This window comes from Aspergillus heteromorphus (genome assembly GCF_003184545.1).
Source record: "Aspergillus heteromorphus CBS 117.55 chromosome Unknown BO70scaffold_12, whole genome shotgun sequence".
NCBI classification, from domain to species: domain Eukaryota; kingdom Fungi; phylum Ascomycota; class Eurotiomycetes; order Eurotiales; family Aspergillaceae; genus Aspergillus; species Aspergillus heteromorphus.
The window spans coordinates 583,493-600,543 of record NW_020290417.1 but is presented as its reverse complement, the minus strand read 5'-3'; the positions used below and the strand labels follow the sequence as shown (position 1 = coordinate 600,543).

At 53.6% G+C, this 17,051-nt stretch overlaps 7 protein-coding genes across 7 annotated transcripts; 4 read left to right on the top strand and 3 right to left on the bottom strand.

Annotated features, from left to right (window-relative positions):
- Nucleotides 1-1,470: 1,470 nt before the first annotated feature.
- On the top strand, nucleotides 1,471-3,447 carry BO70DRAFT_362131 (OTU family ubiquitin thioesterase). The gene is made up of 7 exons (XM_025543210.1): nucleotides 1,471-1,836; nucleotides 1,890-1,976; nucleotides 2,041-2,104; nucleotides 2,154-2,419; nucleotides 2,476-2,747; nucleotides 2,798-3,235; nucleotides 3,308-3,447. Exons 1-7 carry the CDS (start codon nucleotides 1,588-1,590, stop codon nucleotides 3,384-3,386), a joined length of 1,455 nt encoding a protein of 484 aa, XP_025399476.1. The 5' UTR covers nucleotides 1,471-1,587; the 3' UTR covers nucleotides 3,387-3,447.
- Nucleotides 3,448-5,249: 1,802 nt separating this feature from the next.
- On the top strand, nucleotides 5,250-8,006 carry BO70DRAFT_371162 (sugar porter family MFS transporter; the record flags this gene model as incomplete). Its single annotated transcript, XM_025544784.1, has 12 exons — nucleotides 5,250-5,318; nucleotides 5,398-5,542; nucleotides 5,611-5,721; nucleotides 5,805-5,869; nucleotides 5,986-6,453; nucleotides 6,533-6,623; nucleotides 6,821-6,831; nucleotides 6,959-7,116; nucleotides 7,345-7,346; nucleotides 7,462-7,558; nucleotides 7,662-7,788; nucleotides 7,848-8,006. The coding sequence occupies 12 exons, from the start codon at nucleotides 5,250-5,252 to the stop codon at nucleotides 8,004-8,006; spliced, it is 1,503 nt and encodes a 500-aa protein (XP_025399475.1).
- A 198-nt stretch (nucleotides 8,007-8,204) lies between these two features.
- Nucleotides 8,205-10,587, bottom strand: BO70DRAFT_371161 (putative C6 transcription factor (Gal4); the record flags this gene model as incomplete). Its single annotated transcript, XM_025544783.1, has 7 exons — nucleotides 8,205-8,577; nucleotides 8,631-9,106; nucleotides 9,181-9,875; nucleotides 9,928-10,247; nucleotides 10,312-10,406; nucleotides 10,467-10,496; nucleotides 10,555-10,587. The coding sequence occupies 7 exons, from the start codon at nucleotides 10,585-10,587 to the stop codon at nucleotides 8,205-8,207; spliced, it is 2,022 nt and encodes a 673-aa protein (XP_025399474.1).
- Nucleotides 10,588-10,732: 145 nt separating this feature from the next.
- On the top strand, nucleotides 10,733-11,378 carry BO70DRAFT_36683 (uncharacterized protein). Its single transcript, XM_025544442.1, has one exon. The coding sequence runs from the start codon at nucleotides 10,827-10,829 to the stop codon at nucleotides 11,304-11,306; it is 480 nt and encodes a 159-aa protein (XP_025399473.1). The 5' UTR covers nucleotides 10,733-10,826; the 3' UTR covers nucleotides 11,307-11,378.
- Nucleotides 11,379-12,052: 674 nt separating this feature from the next.
- Nucleotides 12,053-13,469, top strand: BO70DRAFT_336592 (uncharacterized protein). Its single transcript, XM_025541114.1, has 3 exons — nucleotides 12,053-12,335; nucleotides 12,484-12,957; nucleotides 13,072-13,469. Exons 1-3 carry the CDS (start codon nucleotides 12,072-12,074, stop codon nucleotides 13,387-13,389), a joined length of 1,056 nt encoding a protein of 351 aa, XP_025399472.1. The 5' UTR covers nucleotides 12,053-12,071; the 3' UTR covers nucleotides 13,390-13,469.
- Nucleotides 13,470-14,009: 540 nt separating this feature from the next.
- On the bottom strand, nucleotides 14,010-14,667 carry BO70DRAFT_291784 (60S ribosomal protein eL37; the record flags this gene model as incomplete). Its single annotated transcript, XM_025539398.1, has 3 exons — nucleotides 14,010-14,149; nucleotides 14,318-14,389; nucleotides 14,607-14,667. Coding segments are annotated over 3 exons (273 nt in total), but the record flags the coding sequence as incomplete, so codon positions are not given.
- A 554-nt stretch (nucleotides 14,668-15,221) lies between these two features.
- Nucleotides 15,222-16,867, bottom strand: slu7 (mRNA splicing protein SLU7). The gene has a single exon (XM_025543209.1). The coding sequence runs from the start codon at nucleotides 16,730-16,732 to the stop codon at nucleotides 15,314-15,316; it is 1,419 nt and encodes a 472-aa protein (XP_025399470.1). The 5' UTR covers nucleotides 16,733-16,867; the 3' UTR covers nucleotides 15,222-15,313.
- Between the last annotated feature and the right edge of the window lie 184 nt (nucleotides 16,868-17,051).

Here is a 17,051-nt window from a genome sequence, read left to right as displayed (position 1 = left end):
ATCAATTTACCTGTTGACCTGCTCCGGTCTCCCCCCCCCCTCCTCGATCATTGATTAGCCGGTCGCTCTGACCATCCAGAATCCATCCATCCATCCATCCATCCATCCCTCCATCCCTCCATTCCTCCATTCCTCCTCCATCCATTCATCTATTCATCCTTCTGTCTTGCTTTTTGCTTTCCCCTCCCTCCGAGTCGCTCCTACACACGCCTCTGCCCCTCCCACACCACCACCACCACACCACCACCACCACACCACCAACCAGACCGTATCCCAGCGTCTCTCCAACTTCCCCATCCGGCCCTAGTTCACGCCGCCTTCCGTCGACGCATCGCGGACTTGATGCCACGGCACGTGTGACACTGGGACCGACGTATGCACTTCGGCTGTAGAGGGAGCTTTATTGCAGATTCCAGTAGGTCCGAACGCGCGCTTTTCTTCACTTCATGGATCTTGAACCTCATCCCACACGTCGCATTGTCTCCTCTCTGTCCGGGCCGGTGCTTTATTTCCATAACCCTATCGCCTCCATTCCACCTCCCCGTTCGCCTTTTCTCGGCGTCTGCTCTTCATTCTTCTTGTTCCACTTGCCACTCGTCTCCCCATCCGTTCAGTTCTTCTCTCTCAATAAGGCTGTTCGTTGTCTGCTCCTCCATCTTCGCCCTTCCCTTGCCATCCATCATACCCTTACCTAATCCCCGTTACACAACCGGCTGGTGGGCTTGGATGCAAACAATCCAGCGGCGGAGTGACGTTCGTTGCCTCGCCAGTGCATAATCGCAGATACCAGGCATGTGAGGGATGTATTTTCCACTCCAATCCCGTTGTCTATTCCCCAAACACTGTCCCTATCTGCTGTAAAGGAGGGTGGATTGGTTGGGAAACGGGGGCCTATCACTCCCCACAATCATGCCAGGATGCCCACCAAATTGAGACTTGGTTTCCCTCCAGCCAAGGGCATGATTACGCATCCTATCTTCACTGCCTTTACTGATATCTTCTGCCTGCATCCATCGGTCCTGACCTGCCTCTCCCCGGTTGTTCTGCTCTGTTCTGGCCTGCTCTCTGCGTCCGTCTGTGTCCTCCCTCCCCTTTGCACACTCCCTTTGCCCTTCACCCTTCCCCGATGCTACCGCTCCACTGCCGGGTTCTTCAGGCCGTGGGTTAGCGTCTAGAACGCCCCGTCTAGGATCCCTCCAAGTAGATCGGTTGCCTGTGCTGCTACTGATTGGTCGAGCCCGTCTGCCCTACTGGATTTCCCGAACCGCCATCTTGCATCTTCTTCGTGGTCACGGCTTGGTGAGATCTGCTGCTAAGGACGTCACATAGTAGATCGGTTACATCAGTGTGAAGAGCCAGCTAGCTGGTCCCTCCTGCATCGGTCAGGCACAGAAGCACCGGCACGAACTTGCCGTGGAAAATGCTCGTTTGTCTTGTGCGTATTGCACGCGTTGGCCGTGAACCTTACTGAGTGAATGAAGGGCCCTGACGTTGACTTGCTCCTTCCTTGTTGAAAAGGTCTCCGACTACTCCTGAATTCTCAAGCCCCTGCTCCTGAAAGCATATCCTCGTCCACCTTTCAGTGCGATGTCCCTGTCGGATATTCCTTGGAATCAATTCGGCCCTATCAACCACTTCCCAACGAGGCAGCATTTGACCTCCGGGCTCTATCCGCAGCACCCGCACTCGCCTGCCTTTATCGACCCCGGATTCTCTCAGATCTCGGGTACCTTCTATCCTCCCGGCCAGCACTCTTACTTCAACATGAACGCCCTATCCACCGATGAGATGGAGACGTTCCAGAAACTCTCCAATGAGTTTCAAGCCAACGTTCAGGTGAGCGTCCCATGGCGAATGGCTCGACCTCTCCAACTCACGCATCCGGCCAGGGCCCCGCCGTCTCCACGAGGCAGTCTAGCGGCGCAATCGCTGTGGAGTATGCCAATGCGGATCCAACATTTGTCACCAAGACTAGTGTATGCTCGCGGCCCCCAAACTCGCAGCAGGAAGGGTAGGGAAGGTTAACAGTTCCGTCAACAGGCACTTGCAGTAACGCATCCTCTGTCGCGGACCATGAAGGGGGATGGGAACTGTGGCTGGAGAGGTAATTCCTTGCGTGTTACTGGCAATGGATGTCTACTTACTCCGCGTAGCGGTTGCGTTCGGGTACTTCGAAAGCCTCCTCGGCCTCCAAAATTTGATGCAGGTACACCATGAACTGGTCCGGATAAAGTCGCTAAACGTGCTTCTCGATCAAACGGGCCAACAAGAACACCTCTACGAGATCTTTGTGGACGCGACGGAAGGTGTCTTCAACCAAATATCCGAGGCCATCCAGAATGGCATCCAGGACGAAACGTTCCTCGTCAACGCCTTCAATGACGAGTACAACTCCAATGCCATCATCACCCACTTCAGAGTTCGTAACCGCCGTGGATGCTCGCTTTCAGAGATTCGATGACTGACGTGTCGCAGCTGTTGACGAGTGCGTGGATGAAACTCAATCCGCACCGGTATCAGGCGTTTCTCTCCTTACCGCTGGATCAGTACTGTGCGACCCGGATAGACACCGTCAGGACGGAGATCGACGAGGTTGGACTGCAGGCGTTGGTTGACGGGGTCATCGAAGCGTCCGGGTTCGCCGTGGAGATTATGTACCTCGACCGCAGCGAGGGGGAAGTGGTCACGCCTCACCTCCTGACGCCATCGCGGCTCAGCGCAGCGACGATCTGCTTGCTGTATCGCCCGTGAGTCCGATCGGTCCAAATGTGATCAAAGACGCTAACCCACGCCCTAGGGGCCATTACGACCTTCTCTACCCAGCCGAACCTACTGTGAATATGGAACCCGTGGTCAATTACCAATACGCAATGACTTCTAACTACTCCCCCTGGGATCAAGGTTCTCTCGCGTTCGATGTGAATACCAGTTTGATGTCCATCCCCAATCTGATGATGGACCCGTCCTTTGGAATGGCCCCTTCCCCCATGCCCGCGGCGCCTCCCAGTCCGTATAGCGTCTCGCCGCCTCTGGAAGTGTACCACTCCCCCATGCACGCGTCACCCCCTCCGATGTCTCTGGCCTCCCCCCCGCCGCCTCCTCGGATTTCTGCACCACCACCCCCGATGAGCTCATTACCGCCTCGGTCCTCGGATGGGCCGCAGATCCGCTTGAACCCGCTGGTCATGAAAAACAACCTCTGCCACTCTCTGCCGGTCACCACGCCATTCAAAAAGTACCCCTCCCCCTCCTCTCCCTCTCAAACGTGGGGCCCTGCAACTGTCCATGCTAACTCACGTCGCACCAGTTCCCCCTACAACCAGGCCCATTTCCAGAACCAGGACTTCGAACCCATCCACTGGGAACCCAGCGACTCCCGCCGATGAACGGTCCTTATGTATGTCCATGTCGGTCACGGTTTTCTCACTGGTTCTGGACCCCCTCACGATCCTTAATGAACATGTGTTATTCGTTTCTTCTCGTTTCTTCCCCAAACACGCAAGGCTTTTGTTTTTTTTTTTTTTTTTTTTTTTTTTTTTTTTTTTTTTCTTTCGGGGGTTATTGTCCTTGTGCTTGACTTGGCGAAGAAATTTGTTTTTCTTACCAGTGTAGCATTGGCGAAAGTTGCGGCTTCTTTGCTTGCTCGTGTTTCACAATCGATCGATCCAACCCGCTTGTTGTTTAGCGTCTGTGCTGTACGTCGTCGCATCAGGGTGAGCGTGGGTACCGTCCGTCTAATCTAGTTGCAAATTGTAAGAATCGGGAGAGACTTCTGACCTGCATCTGGATGCTGTTTCCGCATGGGATTGGGATACGATATCGCGGTGCGGTGTCATATCTTAGTAGTGAGTAGTGAGTGTATCATGTCAAGCAAGCAAGCATCGAGTCGAGATCGACATCGAAATCGACATGCCTCAGAAGCTGGAGGTTAGAGGATAAAGGTTGGTTAGCTAGCCTTGCCGTCCGCATATTGATACTTGGTACTTGGTACTTGGTACTTGGTACATCACTACATAAGTACGGAGTACTCCGTAGACAAGTAGTCTCCGATCGATCAATAAGACCAGACCAGACCAGACCAACCCAGACCAGATGGCCTCCAGGCTCCAAGTCGTCATCTATGAGTATCATCTGCAGGGATCCCTTCCCTTGCATTGTGGCTGGCCCGTCCGTCCCGTAGACCGGTGGAATAGACCGGTGGACCCGTTGAACACATGGCATGGCATGGCATGGTAAGGCAGTCGGCAAACAATGTTGGCTGTTGGCTGTGGTTGTTGGTTGTTGTTGGCTACTGACTGCTGACTGCTGGCTGTTTGGCCCTCTGCGAAGAGAAGATAAAAGTACTATGCAATCACGATGGGCAGCTAGCTATGTCGGGGTTATTCCTCATCATATCAACAGTGGTGGAAGTTTTGAGGAGGGTAAGGGGTAGGGGGTATATGAGGAGTATATGATGGTGCTGGGAGGGGGGGAGTAGAGAGGGGAGGGAGGGGAGGGAGACTGGCTGGGGTTCATGTCTTTTTGGCTTTGGTGGTAGGGATGTTGGCATCTATCTTTATCTTTATCTTTATGTATGTTTTCAATTCATGGTTGGGAAAGGTCGCCTAGGGCAGTCAGTGAGGAGAGTCTGTCTGGGTTTGGGGGTGGATAGATAGGTACATACGTATGATTGTAATATAATTGGAGAATGATGTCTTGTCAGCTGTCACTCACTCACTCGGACTTCGATAGAGGTGGTCATCACATGATGGGCAGGGTGATGGTGAGGGTGAGAGTCATCTGATCCTGACTTCGACTTCGCTGTTCTGCATACTCTCTCTCTCTCTCTCTCCCTCCCCGCACTCCTCCCCACTCAACTTCAACCTCGCCCCCAAACCATGATCCATTGACCACAAGACCAACCCACGGAGCAACTCCGTCCTCCGGCACAACCCATCCACTTCCCCGCGGCCCGCCTCAGTGTCGGTGTCACCTTGATAGCCCGTCGTCATGAGAAGACAGTCCGTTATACCCTTGGTCGGAGACCCGGAGCACTCCCTTCCGTCTACCACCCTACTACCTGCATTTGTCCCCAGGATACACAATTGAAAATCGCTTCCCGGGATATTGTGCGGGGAGATGAGGGGTATACATATAGGAGTGTGGTCTGGGGTAGATGGATGGATGGATGGCTGTTACTGCTGTTTCTTCTGCTACGCTTCCAGTGTAGCAGTTCTTGAAGGAAGATAGATCGATACACGCGTGCAGCTATGGCTTCAGCTACACGAGCCGGATTCGCTCTCATTGCCCAGAATCCCTATCTTCTGGGTGTTGCGTCGGTGGGTTTCACTTTCACTTTTACTTTTGCTGAAAGATCGGATCGACCTCCTTTTTATCTCTAACTAATCTGGCCAATAGTTCTCTACTCTGGGCGGCTTGCTATTCGGGTACGACCAAGGTGTTGTTTCTGGTGTGGGCACCATGCAGTCCCTTGGAGCGCGATTTCCTCGCGTGTATGCGGACACCAACTTCAAGGGATGGTTCGTGTCGACCTTGTTACTCGGTACTTATGTCCTACCCACCTCCTTGATAGATGCAGATACAGATACCAACACCCCGTTGACTCCATAGCCCCCTGGTTTGGCTCCCTCATCAATGGACCTATTGTGGACCGACTAGGCCGCAAGGTATCGATCAACATCGCCGTTGTCATCTTCGTCATCGGGCCGGCTATTCAGTCCGGTGCTGTGAATATTCCGATGCTTTTTACTTGTATGAACGTGATCATATGTCCTGTCTCTTGCCTGTATGTTTATATCCCGCAGGACGCGCAATCGCAGACGTCGCTATCGGTCAGTTGACTATGGTAGTACCCCTTTACATCTCCGAGGTAAGGAGACCACTTACCCAGACAAATCTCCCACACACTGAACTCGAACAGGTTTCCATCTCCAGCAACGTAAGTCGTTGTAAACGCCCTCGCTCTATTCCCACCGCCTCCCCCAGCTAGATCTAATACACCCAGTATCCATCACCCTCGGCATCCTAATCAGCTACTGGCTCGACTACGGCACCAACTACATCGGCGGCACGCGCTGCGCCCCTTCCATCCCCTACACGGGGGGCACATCCTCCTCTCGAACCTTCGACCCCTACACCGACATCCCTCGAGACGGACACTGCACCAGCCAATCCGAAGCCTCATGGCGCCTGCCCCTCGCCCTGCAAATTCTCCCCGCCATCATCCTCGGCCTCGGGATACTCTTCTTCCCGGATTCGCCTCGCTGGCTGCTGATGAGAGCGCGGGACGATGACGCCCTGAAAGCTCTGTCGAGGCTGCGGCAGGAACAGGATCTGCAGGCCCCGCGTCTGGTGGATGAGTATCTTGAAATCAAAGCGTCGGTTATGTGGGAGAATGGGTTGGTGAGGGAGAGGTTTAATGGCTTGGTTGGGTGGAGGAGGCACGTTGCTCAGGTTTGTTTCCTTCCTTCTCTTGCTCCCGTCCCCTGCTTGTATCTTTCTATAACCTCTTAAGGAATTAACAATAAAATAGTATACATCCCTCATAACCACCTGGTCCCATTTCAAGCGTCTCACTATCGGTTCCTGCGTCATGTTCTTCCAGCAGTTCATGGGCTGTAACGGTACGTTTGTCTTCCATCCAATTTATCACCCTATCCTATCTACCCTATCCACCCCATCTACCCCATGGGCCATCTCATCCCATCTCATCCACCCCATCCAGTATCTAGTCAAGTTCAACCCAGCTAACAAACACATGTATATGGTATATAGCACTAATCTACTGCGTCCCAACAAATCTTCTCCCAACTCGGCCTAGACGGGAATACTGTTCGTTATACCCCCCCCCCCCCCCCTCTCCTTCCCTCTTCCCTCCTCCCTCCTCCCCTCCCCTCAATCCCATAACCCCACCCCACCCCAACTGTCCCCAACTAATAACCCCCAACACAAAAAACAGACCTCCCTCCTCGCAACCGGCGTCTACGGAATCATAAACACCCTCAGCACCCTCCCCGCGCTATTCCTAATCGACCGACTCGGTCGTCGCCCGCTACTCATGTGCGGCGCCGCGGGGACATGTATCTCGCTCGTCATCGTGGGGGGACTCATCGGGGCGTATGGGGATGGGAATGGCTCGGAGGGAAAGCAGGGGCTGGTTGCTCATCCGGGGGCCGGCTAGGTCGGAATCGCGTTTATCTATGCTTATGATGTGAATTTTTCGTATCCATTTGGTGGGTTTTTCTCCCTTTCTTCCTTCCTTCCTTCCTCCCTCTCTTCTCTTCTTTTTGTTTTACTTTCTCTTTCTCTTTCTCTCTATGGATGGGTGTCTGGGTGCTTTATAAGAAGTAAGAAATAAGAAACAAGGGAGGGAGAAAAGATGAGGGAAGGAAGAAAGAAAGAAAGAAAGAAAGGAGTTGCAAATTCTAATTCTGATTCTGATACTGATGCTGACATGCATAGCTCCCATCGGATGGGTGCTGCCATCGGAAATCTTCAATCTGTCTATACGCTCCAAGGCTATCTCGATCACGACGTCAGCGACATGGATGTGTAACTTGTGAGTTTCATCCCTATCCATATACTATGTATAACTATATATAAGATCACTTCCCTCTCCTGCATTATCATGACTCAATGACTCATTCTCAACGTTTCCACAGTATCATCGGGCTCGTGACCCCGGATATGCTCGATTCAATCACCTGGGGCACGTATATCTTTTTTGCGGCGTTCTGCCTCCTGGCATTCGGATTCACTTTCTTCTTCATTCCGGAGACCCGGGGGAAGGTAGGCTCTGTTGACCGGGATACCCCAGTAGCGCAGTGCTAATGGCTCCAGGATTGTAGACCCTGGAAGGCATGGACCTCATATTTGGAGACACGGCGGCTCACGAGGAGAAACGGAGTATCATCCAGATTGAAGCTCAGCTCCGTGCTACCCATGACCAACTGATCGACCGAAATTTCCTGAAGCCCATCGCGCAGGAGGACGAAAATGCCAAATGATATCCATCACTGGCACCGATTCCCCTCCACATGCTATGGTTGAATCCGAAAACGAAGGCCTCTTTAGCACTATGACATGCAAATCCTTCGGATAAATTCGCTTGGACTAAAGAACCTCGTTTTGTTCTGACAGCTGCATCATTGCGCTCAATCCCGGTCCACCTGGCCCGAGGTAGTCACCGTTCCGAAAACCGGTGCTCAAACAAAATCATTCTGCGGCTGGAAATTCACCCATTCTGAAAAGTCCATACCGCCAATATTCAGCTCCTGATCCACGTCGGGGAACATGCTACCAAAGGTTGGGTGGTTGAAAAGTTGGTCGGAAAACGGCATGAGGATCGGCGGTTGTTGTCCCGCGGTCTTGTCGGTAGCAGCACTCGTGTATGCAGGCGAGCAGAGCCGGTTAACTACATCCAAGCACCGAGTTGCAAGACGGTTGTTGCTGAGAGTGGGATGGATTAGAAGCTTCTTGGTCGCTTCGATTTCCTGTAGCCAGCTCGGGGCATCTTCGCTAGTCGGGTCGGTCATCAGCATGATGATCGGGATCAATCCGGCCTGGAAGAGGAAGTATCTACAGTAATCATTAGCGATTTATCATGAGCAAAATGGCTATGAGATGCATACAGCATGTACCATGCGCCTATTCTTGTGCAGACATGGTTGTTCACAAAGTCCGTGATCGAGGAGATTGACAATCTCGCGTTTCGAAGACAAAGCATCCTGCAATCCGCCTCAAGAGGATCTTCGGGTTCGGGGGCCGAATTCGGTGTCCATCGGCGAGAGGCCCACCGGAGGAGGATGGGGCGATACAGAAGAATTCTCAGGTTCCAGTCACGCCACATTAATCGGTTGCGGACAAGAGCGAATGCGTCCGATACTGGCGTAGGCGGCTGTTTAAAGTAATCAGGAAGGCCGCTGTACCATTCTTCCATGGGCTTTTGGAGGCCCAGTGTCTCTTCCGGAGTTAAACTCGGTCCCGAGATGAGACGCTGGTAGACGCTGTTGGTGAGCAGGTGAAAACGGGCCTGCATAATCAATCCGGAATAGAGGGTTGGTTCGTTGACCTCGGCGGGTAGAACGGTTGTTACTGGTGTAAGAGCCTGAAAGGTCCGCTCATGTCAGATATCGCAGAAGCATATTGCAGTCCTGTGGGTGTTGGGTAGATGGTACGCACCTCATCATGTATGTTGAGAACATGCTTGGCATCCATGACGCTATCTTCGGGTAGGAGTATAGGCCGGCCAAAGGTTTTGGCCGCACCACTGTCGAACATATAGACTCCCCACCACAAGCGTCGCCTGATCTCACGCTGAAGAAGGCTGATCTTCCAGCCAGGGAACTCTTTGTGAAGACCTAAGCTCATGGCCATTCTAACCGCCAATCCTAGGAAGTTCCAGCCGGTGTTTGGCTTGTTCCGTTTCTGCGCATAATTGCTCAAAAGCAGCAGTGCCTGGACAAGTGTGAGGTTTCCAGTTTCGAACACGGAGACTTGCTGCAGATGGCCTCTCGCTTCTTGGTAGAAAGTAATGTCTAGGTCCGAGTTGTCGTCGCCGATACTCCATGCACCCAACGCCAAGATGGTGTTCAGTAGAATCTGCCACGCCTGGCCGTGTGGTCGAGGGACCTGCTCGTAGAACTGCGCTCGGAACGTACCCTCGTGGACGAAAGGGTAACTGGTGTGATAGTTCAAAAAGAAGGCATCCATAAAGGTCTGCTCAACAAGCCCTGAAGGTGCAGTGCTGAGCAGCTGCTGGGCCTTCAAAGGTACTCTCTCCATGCCATAGCCCGCCTTTGACGACCTGGCTGGAATGTTCAGATCAAAGCCGTGCTTCAACAAAGCCCGAAGGGGCACAACGCTTGAGGATGCACCTTTTATGAAAGTCAATACCACTCAATCCAAACCGAAGCTGAGTACACGAACCAAAGTAGCCAGCTCCTTCTGGCTTAATGGACAAGGCCGCCATGCCATCAGTCAGGTCGCCAACAGTAATTTTGTTCTCCGCCCAGTCAAACCCATCAGCCTGTTGCGGCAGCGCTTCGGGGGCCGGTTCGGCACGGTCCGGCTCAGCTTTAGCTGGCGTGGAATGCCGGGACGAAGACTTGGACGAGGAACCGGGTTTCGGTGCACCCTCCTGGTCGTGCAGGAGGGAGCGAACCGTAGCATCTAAGTCACCCCCTGGAAATAACCTTGCTAGGGCGGTTTCAAACGCCTGCAAGCGGTCTTCGACATAAGTCAAATGTCTGAGAAGCATCAGCAAGTCATGATACCATGATACAGCCCGATGACAGGTCGGAAATCACTCACTGTCGCGTCAGAGGGCTCCTAGAAACCTTCGGACTATACTTGCATTCTTTGTTGAGCTGACTGCACTGTGCACACGTCGGCTTCTCCTTTGAACACTGAAATAAGGTTTAGCTTTATGTTGCTTCAAGGCTTAAAGCCATGGCTTGCAAGCTCACCTTGGACTTCCGCAGACGGCATTCATCACACTGTATGCTCGTGTTTAGCATCGCAGGCTGCTTCTCTGCCTTCCACGTGGGCACTCACAGCATAGGAGTGGGAATCGCGAGTACTGGCCATGTTTATCGGAGAAAATCGATTTTCATGTACCCCAGGTCTCGTGCTCGCTGATATGTACACCAAACTGATGTCATCTGCGGAGAGCTTGTTAGCCGTCAACTACCTGCGTTCTGACCAAGGTGGATGGATATTGTTCTGTGCCGTGGCTCCCGGGCACGAAGTATGGGATGAAAGAACATGGATACATGGCAGGGATCCGGTTTCTACAGGTCGGGAGATGAAAAGGGGGAAAGAAACCGATGTGGTTTAGGTTCCAAGTCAGGATGATCGATGTACAGGAGGCCGCAGGCGCAGATAGCTATGAGCTAGCTATATGCTATGCTGCCCCCCATCGGCCGGTGGGGTATCGAACAAAGAGGGAGGCGCCTGGGAACACGCCTGGAGCGAAGGGCATGAGACGGGGCCAACTCACGATCGGCACGGAAGCATTCAAGGGCCCAACGCTTTTGGAGCCGGACGGAACGTGTTCAAGGACGAGACCAACCGTCCAAACCCATAAGTCGGCGAGAAGAGGACGAAACCTGGATGGATGCTCGACTGCGCGCCCGACGACGATTGCTGATGGACTTTTGGCTCGTGTGGGGGAGCGCCAGTCACCTGACGGCCCGAAAATTTCCGTCCTGAAATTTCAGGAATCAGCCCGCCTCGCGTCCTTTAGGCAAGCAGCTTGGGCAAGAATCAGGAATCAAGAATCAAGAATGCGTCGTCGCTCCTCGTAATTAATTCCTTCCCAGGGCAGTTAGATAGCTGTTTGCATGCCGAGCACAGGATCACGGCTTTGCATAAAATGCCTCAGTGATCGGCGCGGGTGACATGAGCTAATGTAGAGTGAAGAGCAGGAGGGAATGTGAGAATGCCGGTCCTATCTCCGTCCGGTTCCTTTTCTTTCTTGATCTCTGGCAGTGTCGCTGCGATGTAGTTGCTCATCAGTGATTTTGTTCACTAGTAAGATCGCTGCCCGAGCTGCAGTCTCGATAATGGCGGGGTAAACAAGACATGAATAAGACAGCCCAAGAGGGAGTGACTCGGTTGCTCGGAAGCATTTCAGAATATATTGTTGCTGCTAGGCCAGACCTCTATCGGGCTGCAGAGCCAGCAACACGGCAAGTAAGGGTGTTTGTTGCACAAGAAGCCCCAAGCTGCGCAGAGGAAAGAGGTAAGGAGGAGTGAGGGAGCTCGACAAGACCAGACAGACAGAAACGGCATCGCATCACGCCTGCTGCTCCTGCTGTTTCTGCTGCTGCATCCTCATAGATCGTTCCTTCCGCAAAGGGAAGGTCTTGGCACCACCGCTGCCCGCCAATCGCAGACCCCACAGGAAATTCAATTTTATACAACGTCATCTACAATCGCCAAAAAAAAAAAAAAAAACGGAAACAGAGGGAATTGATCTGAATACACCTCGACGAAACGCCCTCAACGTACTCACCCGCCAACCCGACCTCCCCCTCCTCCGCCCGGGCAGCTTCGAGCTTTGCAGCACAATGCCCACCCAGCCGCCCCTCCCTCCCCTCCTCACACCCTACGTCTCGTCCCTGCCGCCCTCGTCCCTCACCCTTCTATCATCAGTCCTCGGCGCAACAGGAAACTGGCTAGTCCTAAGATTTCTGCACGCCGCACTGAGCCAGCCCTCTACGTCCGATGGCGCGCTCGGGTTCAGTGACTCCAACAATGGAAAGAAGAGGAAGGTGGTGCTGGTGAGTTTTCTGCGGGGTTGGGAGTTTTGGAGGGCCGAGGCCAAGAGATTGGTATGTTATCCCCGTCGCTTCATTCATGCGAAGAGAAATACTTTGAGGCCGTGGAAGGGCTGAGCCCAGTTCTGTATCTCTGTCGCTTGAAGATTTCTTTCCGTCTGTATTCCAGAACAATGGCAGGGAACTAACTTACCCGTCCTAGGGCCTCGACCTCGCCCGCCTCACAGACAAACGCCAATTCGCATTCATCGACGGCCTGTCCGAACTCTTCGCCGCTCCTCCAACACCCTCCCCTTCCCATACCTCCCCGACACATGGAGCCGTGCCTCCCCGAACAGTCCTGCCCCTCAGGTCACAGCCGGGTCCCGTTCCCGCGCGAGGACCGCAACCCGCGCGGCCAGTCGCTACACCCCCAAATCCACCGGTCTCGAGGGAAATTGGTCCTGTCAAGCGACTTCATCTGTCGGGGAATGGAACTTCAGCGTTGGACGGGCTTGAGAGGGATATTACGGCCGTGATTAATGACTTGAGGACGTCAACGACCCCCGGGGACGAACAGGGAGAAACTGAGGTGTTACTGATCATCGACCAACCGGATCTGCTACTAGCCGCGACGGGGCCAGGTAGGGGCATAGGTGCTACGGAGATGGGGGATTGGGTGATGGGGCTACAACAGGTATGTTCCCGAGTCTCCTGCGGATCGGGTGGGGTGGGCGCAATGCCGCCGACAGTCATCACAAGTATAGGTCGGGGATCATGTACGCTGACCGTGATGGCTTCTCTTATCTAGCACATCCATGCGACACTTTTGACTCTTTCCGCTGACTCGCCGCTGATACACAATGCGTCTGCGTTTGCGCACCAGCCGACGACCCCGCTAGAGACCGAACACGCGGCGTTTGCGATTGGGTCGGCGCATCGCGCGCACATGGTTATGCAGCTGCGTAACCTGGAGACGGGGGCCGCCAGGGACGTCAGTGGGGTGCTGAGGGTCAGCAAAGGAGGCGCGTGGGGGCAAAGCAGCGTTGACGACCATTGGGAAGAAAAGGAAGTCCTATACTTTGTGCAGAGGGACGGCGGGGTCAGTGTATTTGGCCGCGGGGAATGATTACGATAGGGCTATGATGCCGTCACTTCCGGGCGTTCAGGCGCATGTATATAGAATAGATCCGATGCATGGGAGTATAGTCGCAGTGCAGCATAGGAAACTGTTGGCGTGGCAGAAATCAAGTCGTACTTTTCGGAACTGGGTTGGAATCAAGTAGACAGATCGCATTGGACGAGTATATCACACTGCATCTGTCTGGGGATATCCGCCAGCCAAAAACAAGGAAATCCAAGCATTGCTTTTCCCCCAAACTGTCCAGACCATCACCCCGACCCCGGGGGAGAGGAGTTCAAATCAAAAAAGAAGAAAAAAAAAGGAAATCCGCATCTCTTCATTTGTCGTCAATAAGTGCCATTTTTCTGTTTCTCTAGAATAGAAATGCTATGACGGCAAAAAAGCGAAAAAAGACCGTCTGTCTCCCTAACACCAACACCACCGGGGATAGGACGCGTCCCTTTTATTTTTTTGGTTCGTCCGCCCAGCCATTGCAAGGAACACCGGGTTCACTTATTTTAATCAAATGAATCCCCAGGCCTTGAATCTCATACCAGCCAGCCAGCCCCTCTCATCCTTTGCAATCCAGCTCCGCTCCGAAAACGCGCACGTCGGATATATTAAATCTAGTGGTTCTCGGGGCCCTTAGCACCCTTGGGGGTGCCGACCTGGAAGCCGTTGTGGAAGCGACGGTGGACCTCCTTGAGGTGACGCATGCGGCCGGTACCGGTGGTCTTTCTGCGCTTGGCCTTCTCGGACCAGTTGTCTGTATAAACCAAAAAGAAATTTCGTAAGCCAACAGTGTTCCGCTAATGCACGTCACACACACACACACGTCCACATTGGACAAGAGACATATGATGTTCTCCATGTGATTCGAGCAGGAAGGACGTGATGTGATGTGATGATCAGATCTCGGGGGGATATATCGTACACTTGCGAGTCTTAGCGGCGGGGTATCCGCAGTTGGCACAGGTGGACTTCTGGACGTGGAAAGACCGCTTGCCTGCATGGTTCGAAAAAGCGCATGTTAGCCCATAATCCTTGATATTTGTCGATGACCCCATATTTCGCATGTCGGATCTCCCTCCCCCCTTCCAGGTATGCTGTATATCCCAGCTCTTATGCCCCTCCCCTCATATTTTTTCTTCATCCAACCTGGAAGATCCGCGAAATTTCCGCCCCGGGGTAATGTGCTAGTTCGGAGATGGTGTAATACTGACCACAACGCCTGCAGAGGGTGTGAGTCTTGTTGTGGCGCTTGCCAAAGCTGGAGGTACCCTTCGCTGTAATTCGGTGTTAGTCTCCAAGTGTTCGACGACTGGTTCGGACTGGCGATAGTATATCGGGCTGGCACGTACTCATCTTGAATTAAGGAACTGCAACCGGATGGATCGTTAGCGATATGAAAAAAAATTCCCGGGCCGGAGAGACAGAGAGGTTCGAATAACACACGTGCGGCGGGGGCAAACGTACCTGGCGATTCCGTTGAAGGGCTGGTTGTCGTTGTCGTCGTCGCTGGGCGTATCGAAGTTGCGCTGGGATCTGGGGTGGTGTCGCTTAGCGAGTTGTGGTGTCCAGGGCTTGTGCCCTGGTCCCGTGATTTGTCCGCGCTGGAACTTTGGAAGGGCTGAGCGGCACGTGATGCGTCGGGTTTGCGAATTGCGATCCTGGCGGGGTCCACTCGGTTTCTGCGTCTCCACTGCGCTAGTCTAGCCGCAGACTAGCGCGGTACGGGTAGATGTGAACCTTTGCCTGAAGTCTACGGAGCCTAGACTACTAGATAGTAAGTAGACTACGGAGTAGGGTCTGCAGGCTTCATGCATCAGTCACAGGGTGTAATATAGTAGTATATGCACAATTTGAAAGGGTATACATCATAAGAATCAAGCGCCCCATGCTGCAGAACTGGTAGATTATCGAAATGCCTTTATACAAGATCGTCTTTGCCAATGAAGGCCGCCATGGGATCATCTGCCGCAACCCGGCTTCGTTTGTAAGATTCAAGCTCCTCCTCAGTGATCCCCGATTGAACCTCCGTCAGAGTTCTCTTCTTGGAACTGCCGTCCTTCGCCTGTTCTGAACTTTCGGCTTTCTGCGTCTCGTTGGTTTCGAGCTCCGCAGATGGCTTGTCGGCACCAGCTTCAGCATCCTCATCAGCTTCAGGGAGCATTAGCATTTGATCTGCCTCCTCAAATGCGCGCTTCCCATCTTCGCCGGTACAGTAACTGTTCTTGACCGTGGAAAAGCAGCAGGCATATCCCCATTCGAAGTTGTGCCACCAACTTCCCCAGACCGAGGCATGGTTGTTGGTGACGATATCTTCGGCATACTTCGATTTGGCCGCCTTCTTAGGCGCGCCCTTGATCGCACCCGTTTCGTCATATTCGATGAACTTTTCGTTCTCAATGACCATCGTCTCTCGGAGGGGCGAAGGATCGAGATGTTCTTGCCCGCCGTATTTATCCAGGAGAGCCTTCCGCTGAGCTTCACGCTTTAACACCGTCTCCGCCTCTTCCTTCTTGCGCATAACCTCTCCGGCCGTCGGATTCGCCTGCAGGTGCACCTTCTGGAGTCCACGCTCCTGCGATTCCCACGCGTACCGTTGTGCCTTTTCGAATTCCGCAGCATCCCCGGAGGCGCGAACGAAGTTCTCCTCGGCAACAAGCGCAGCAGCTTGGTCCTCCTGAGCGCCCATATCCACCATTCGTCGTGTCTTCGGGTCGTACTTGGCCGAGTCGAGATCCAGGTTCAGCAGATACTTCGCGGTGTCTTCTCGAATACGTAGGTTGCGAGTAGCCGTGCTTTGTTGTCGGCCCATGTCGGACTCCTCCGCATACCGGGCCTCCTCTGTCAGCGCGTCCTCGTCCTCATCATCGTCCTCACCACCTGTGATGGCCTTCTGTCCATTTGCGCCTCGCTTCAATTTCTCCAGCTCCTCGTACTCCTCCACCACCTGACGATATTCGCTCGCGTCGTAGCCGTTCCACCGATCTCTTTTGGCGTCCCACCCCATGTTCACATCCTGTATGACCTCATCGGCCTGGATGTTTTTACCCGTCCACTTAGCACCTTGCTTTCGAGGCCGACTCAGGCATTCTTTCGTTTTGTGGGTCATGGCGCCGCAGTTCTCACAGGCACCCTTCCGGTACTTGGTGGCGGCTGGGCCAGCGCGCTTTCCGCGGTCGTACCATTTCGACTGGTCGGCAGTGGACTTCTGTAGACGCTGATGCTCTAGGTAATCATTTGCGGATTCATCGTCGTCGATATAGAACGGCTTCTTCGAGATGAAGGACGGGATGTACTCGTTGCGCTCTTTGGACGCCACATCGGCGGGCTTTCGGGACATGGTGACGGTGGCGGTGACAGTGACCGGTGACGGGGAGAGAAAAGCTAGCAACTCCGGAGCACAGGTACAGGGTGAGAGGAGAGGATACGCCTCCTACTGCGCCGGCAAAAGATGGGGGTGAATCGGACGGTGGTGTCTCCTGCGTGAGATCGATGCGGCATGCGGCGATCGCCAGGCGGTCGGTCCTCAAGAGCGGTTCCGCAGCGCCACGTGACCTGGCGTATTTCCGCGCCACAGGGCGCGTTTCTGGATCAGCACTTCTGACACGTCTCAAGGCTCGGATGGCGATGCTATCGGCGCTTGAACTACGGATATGAGG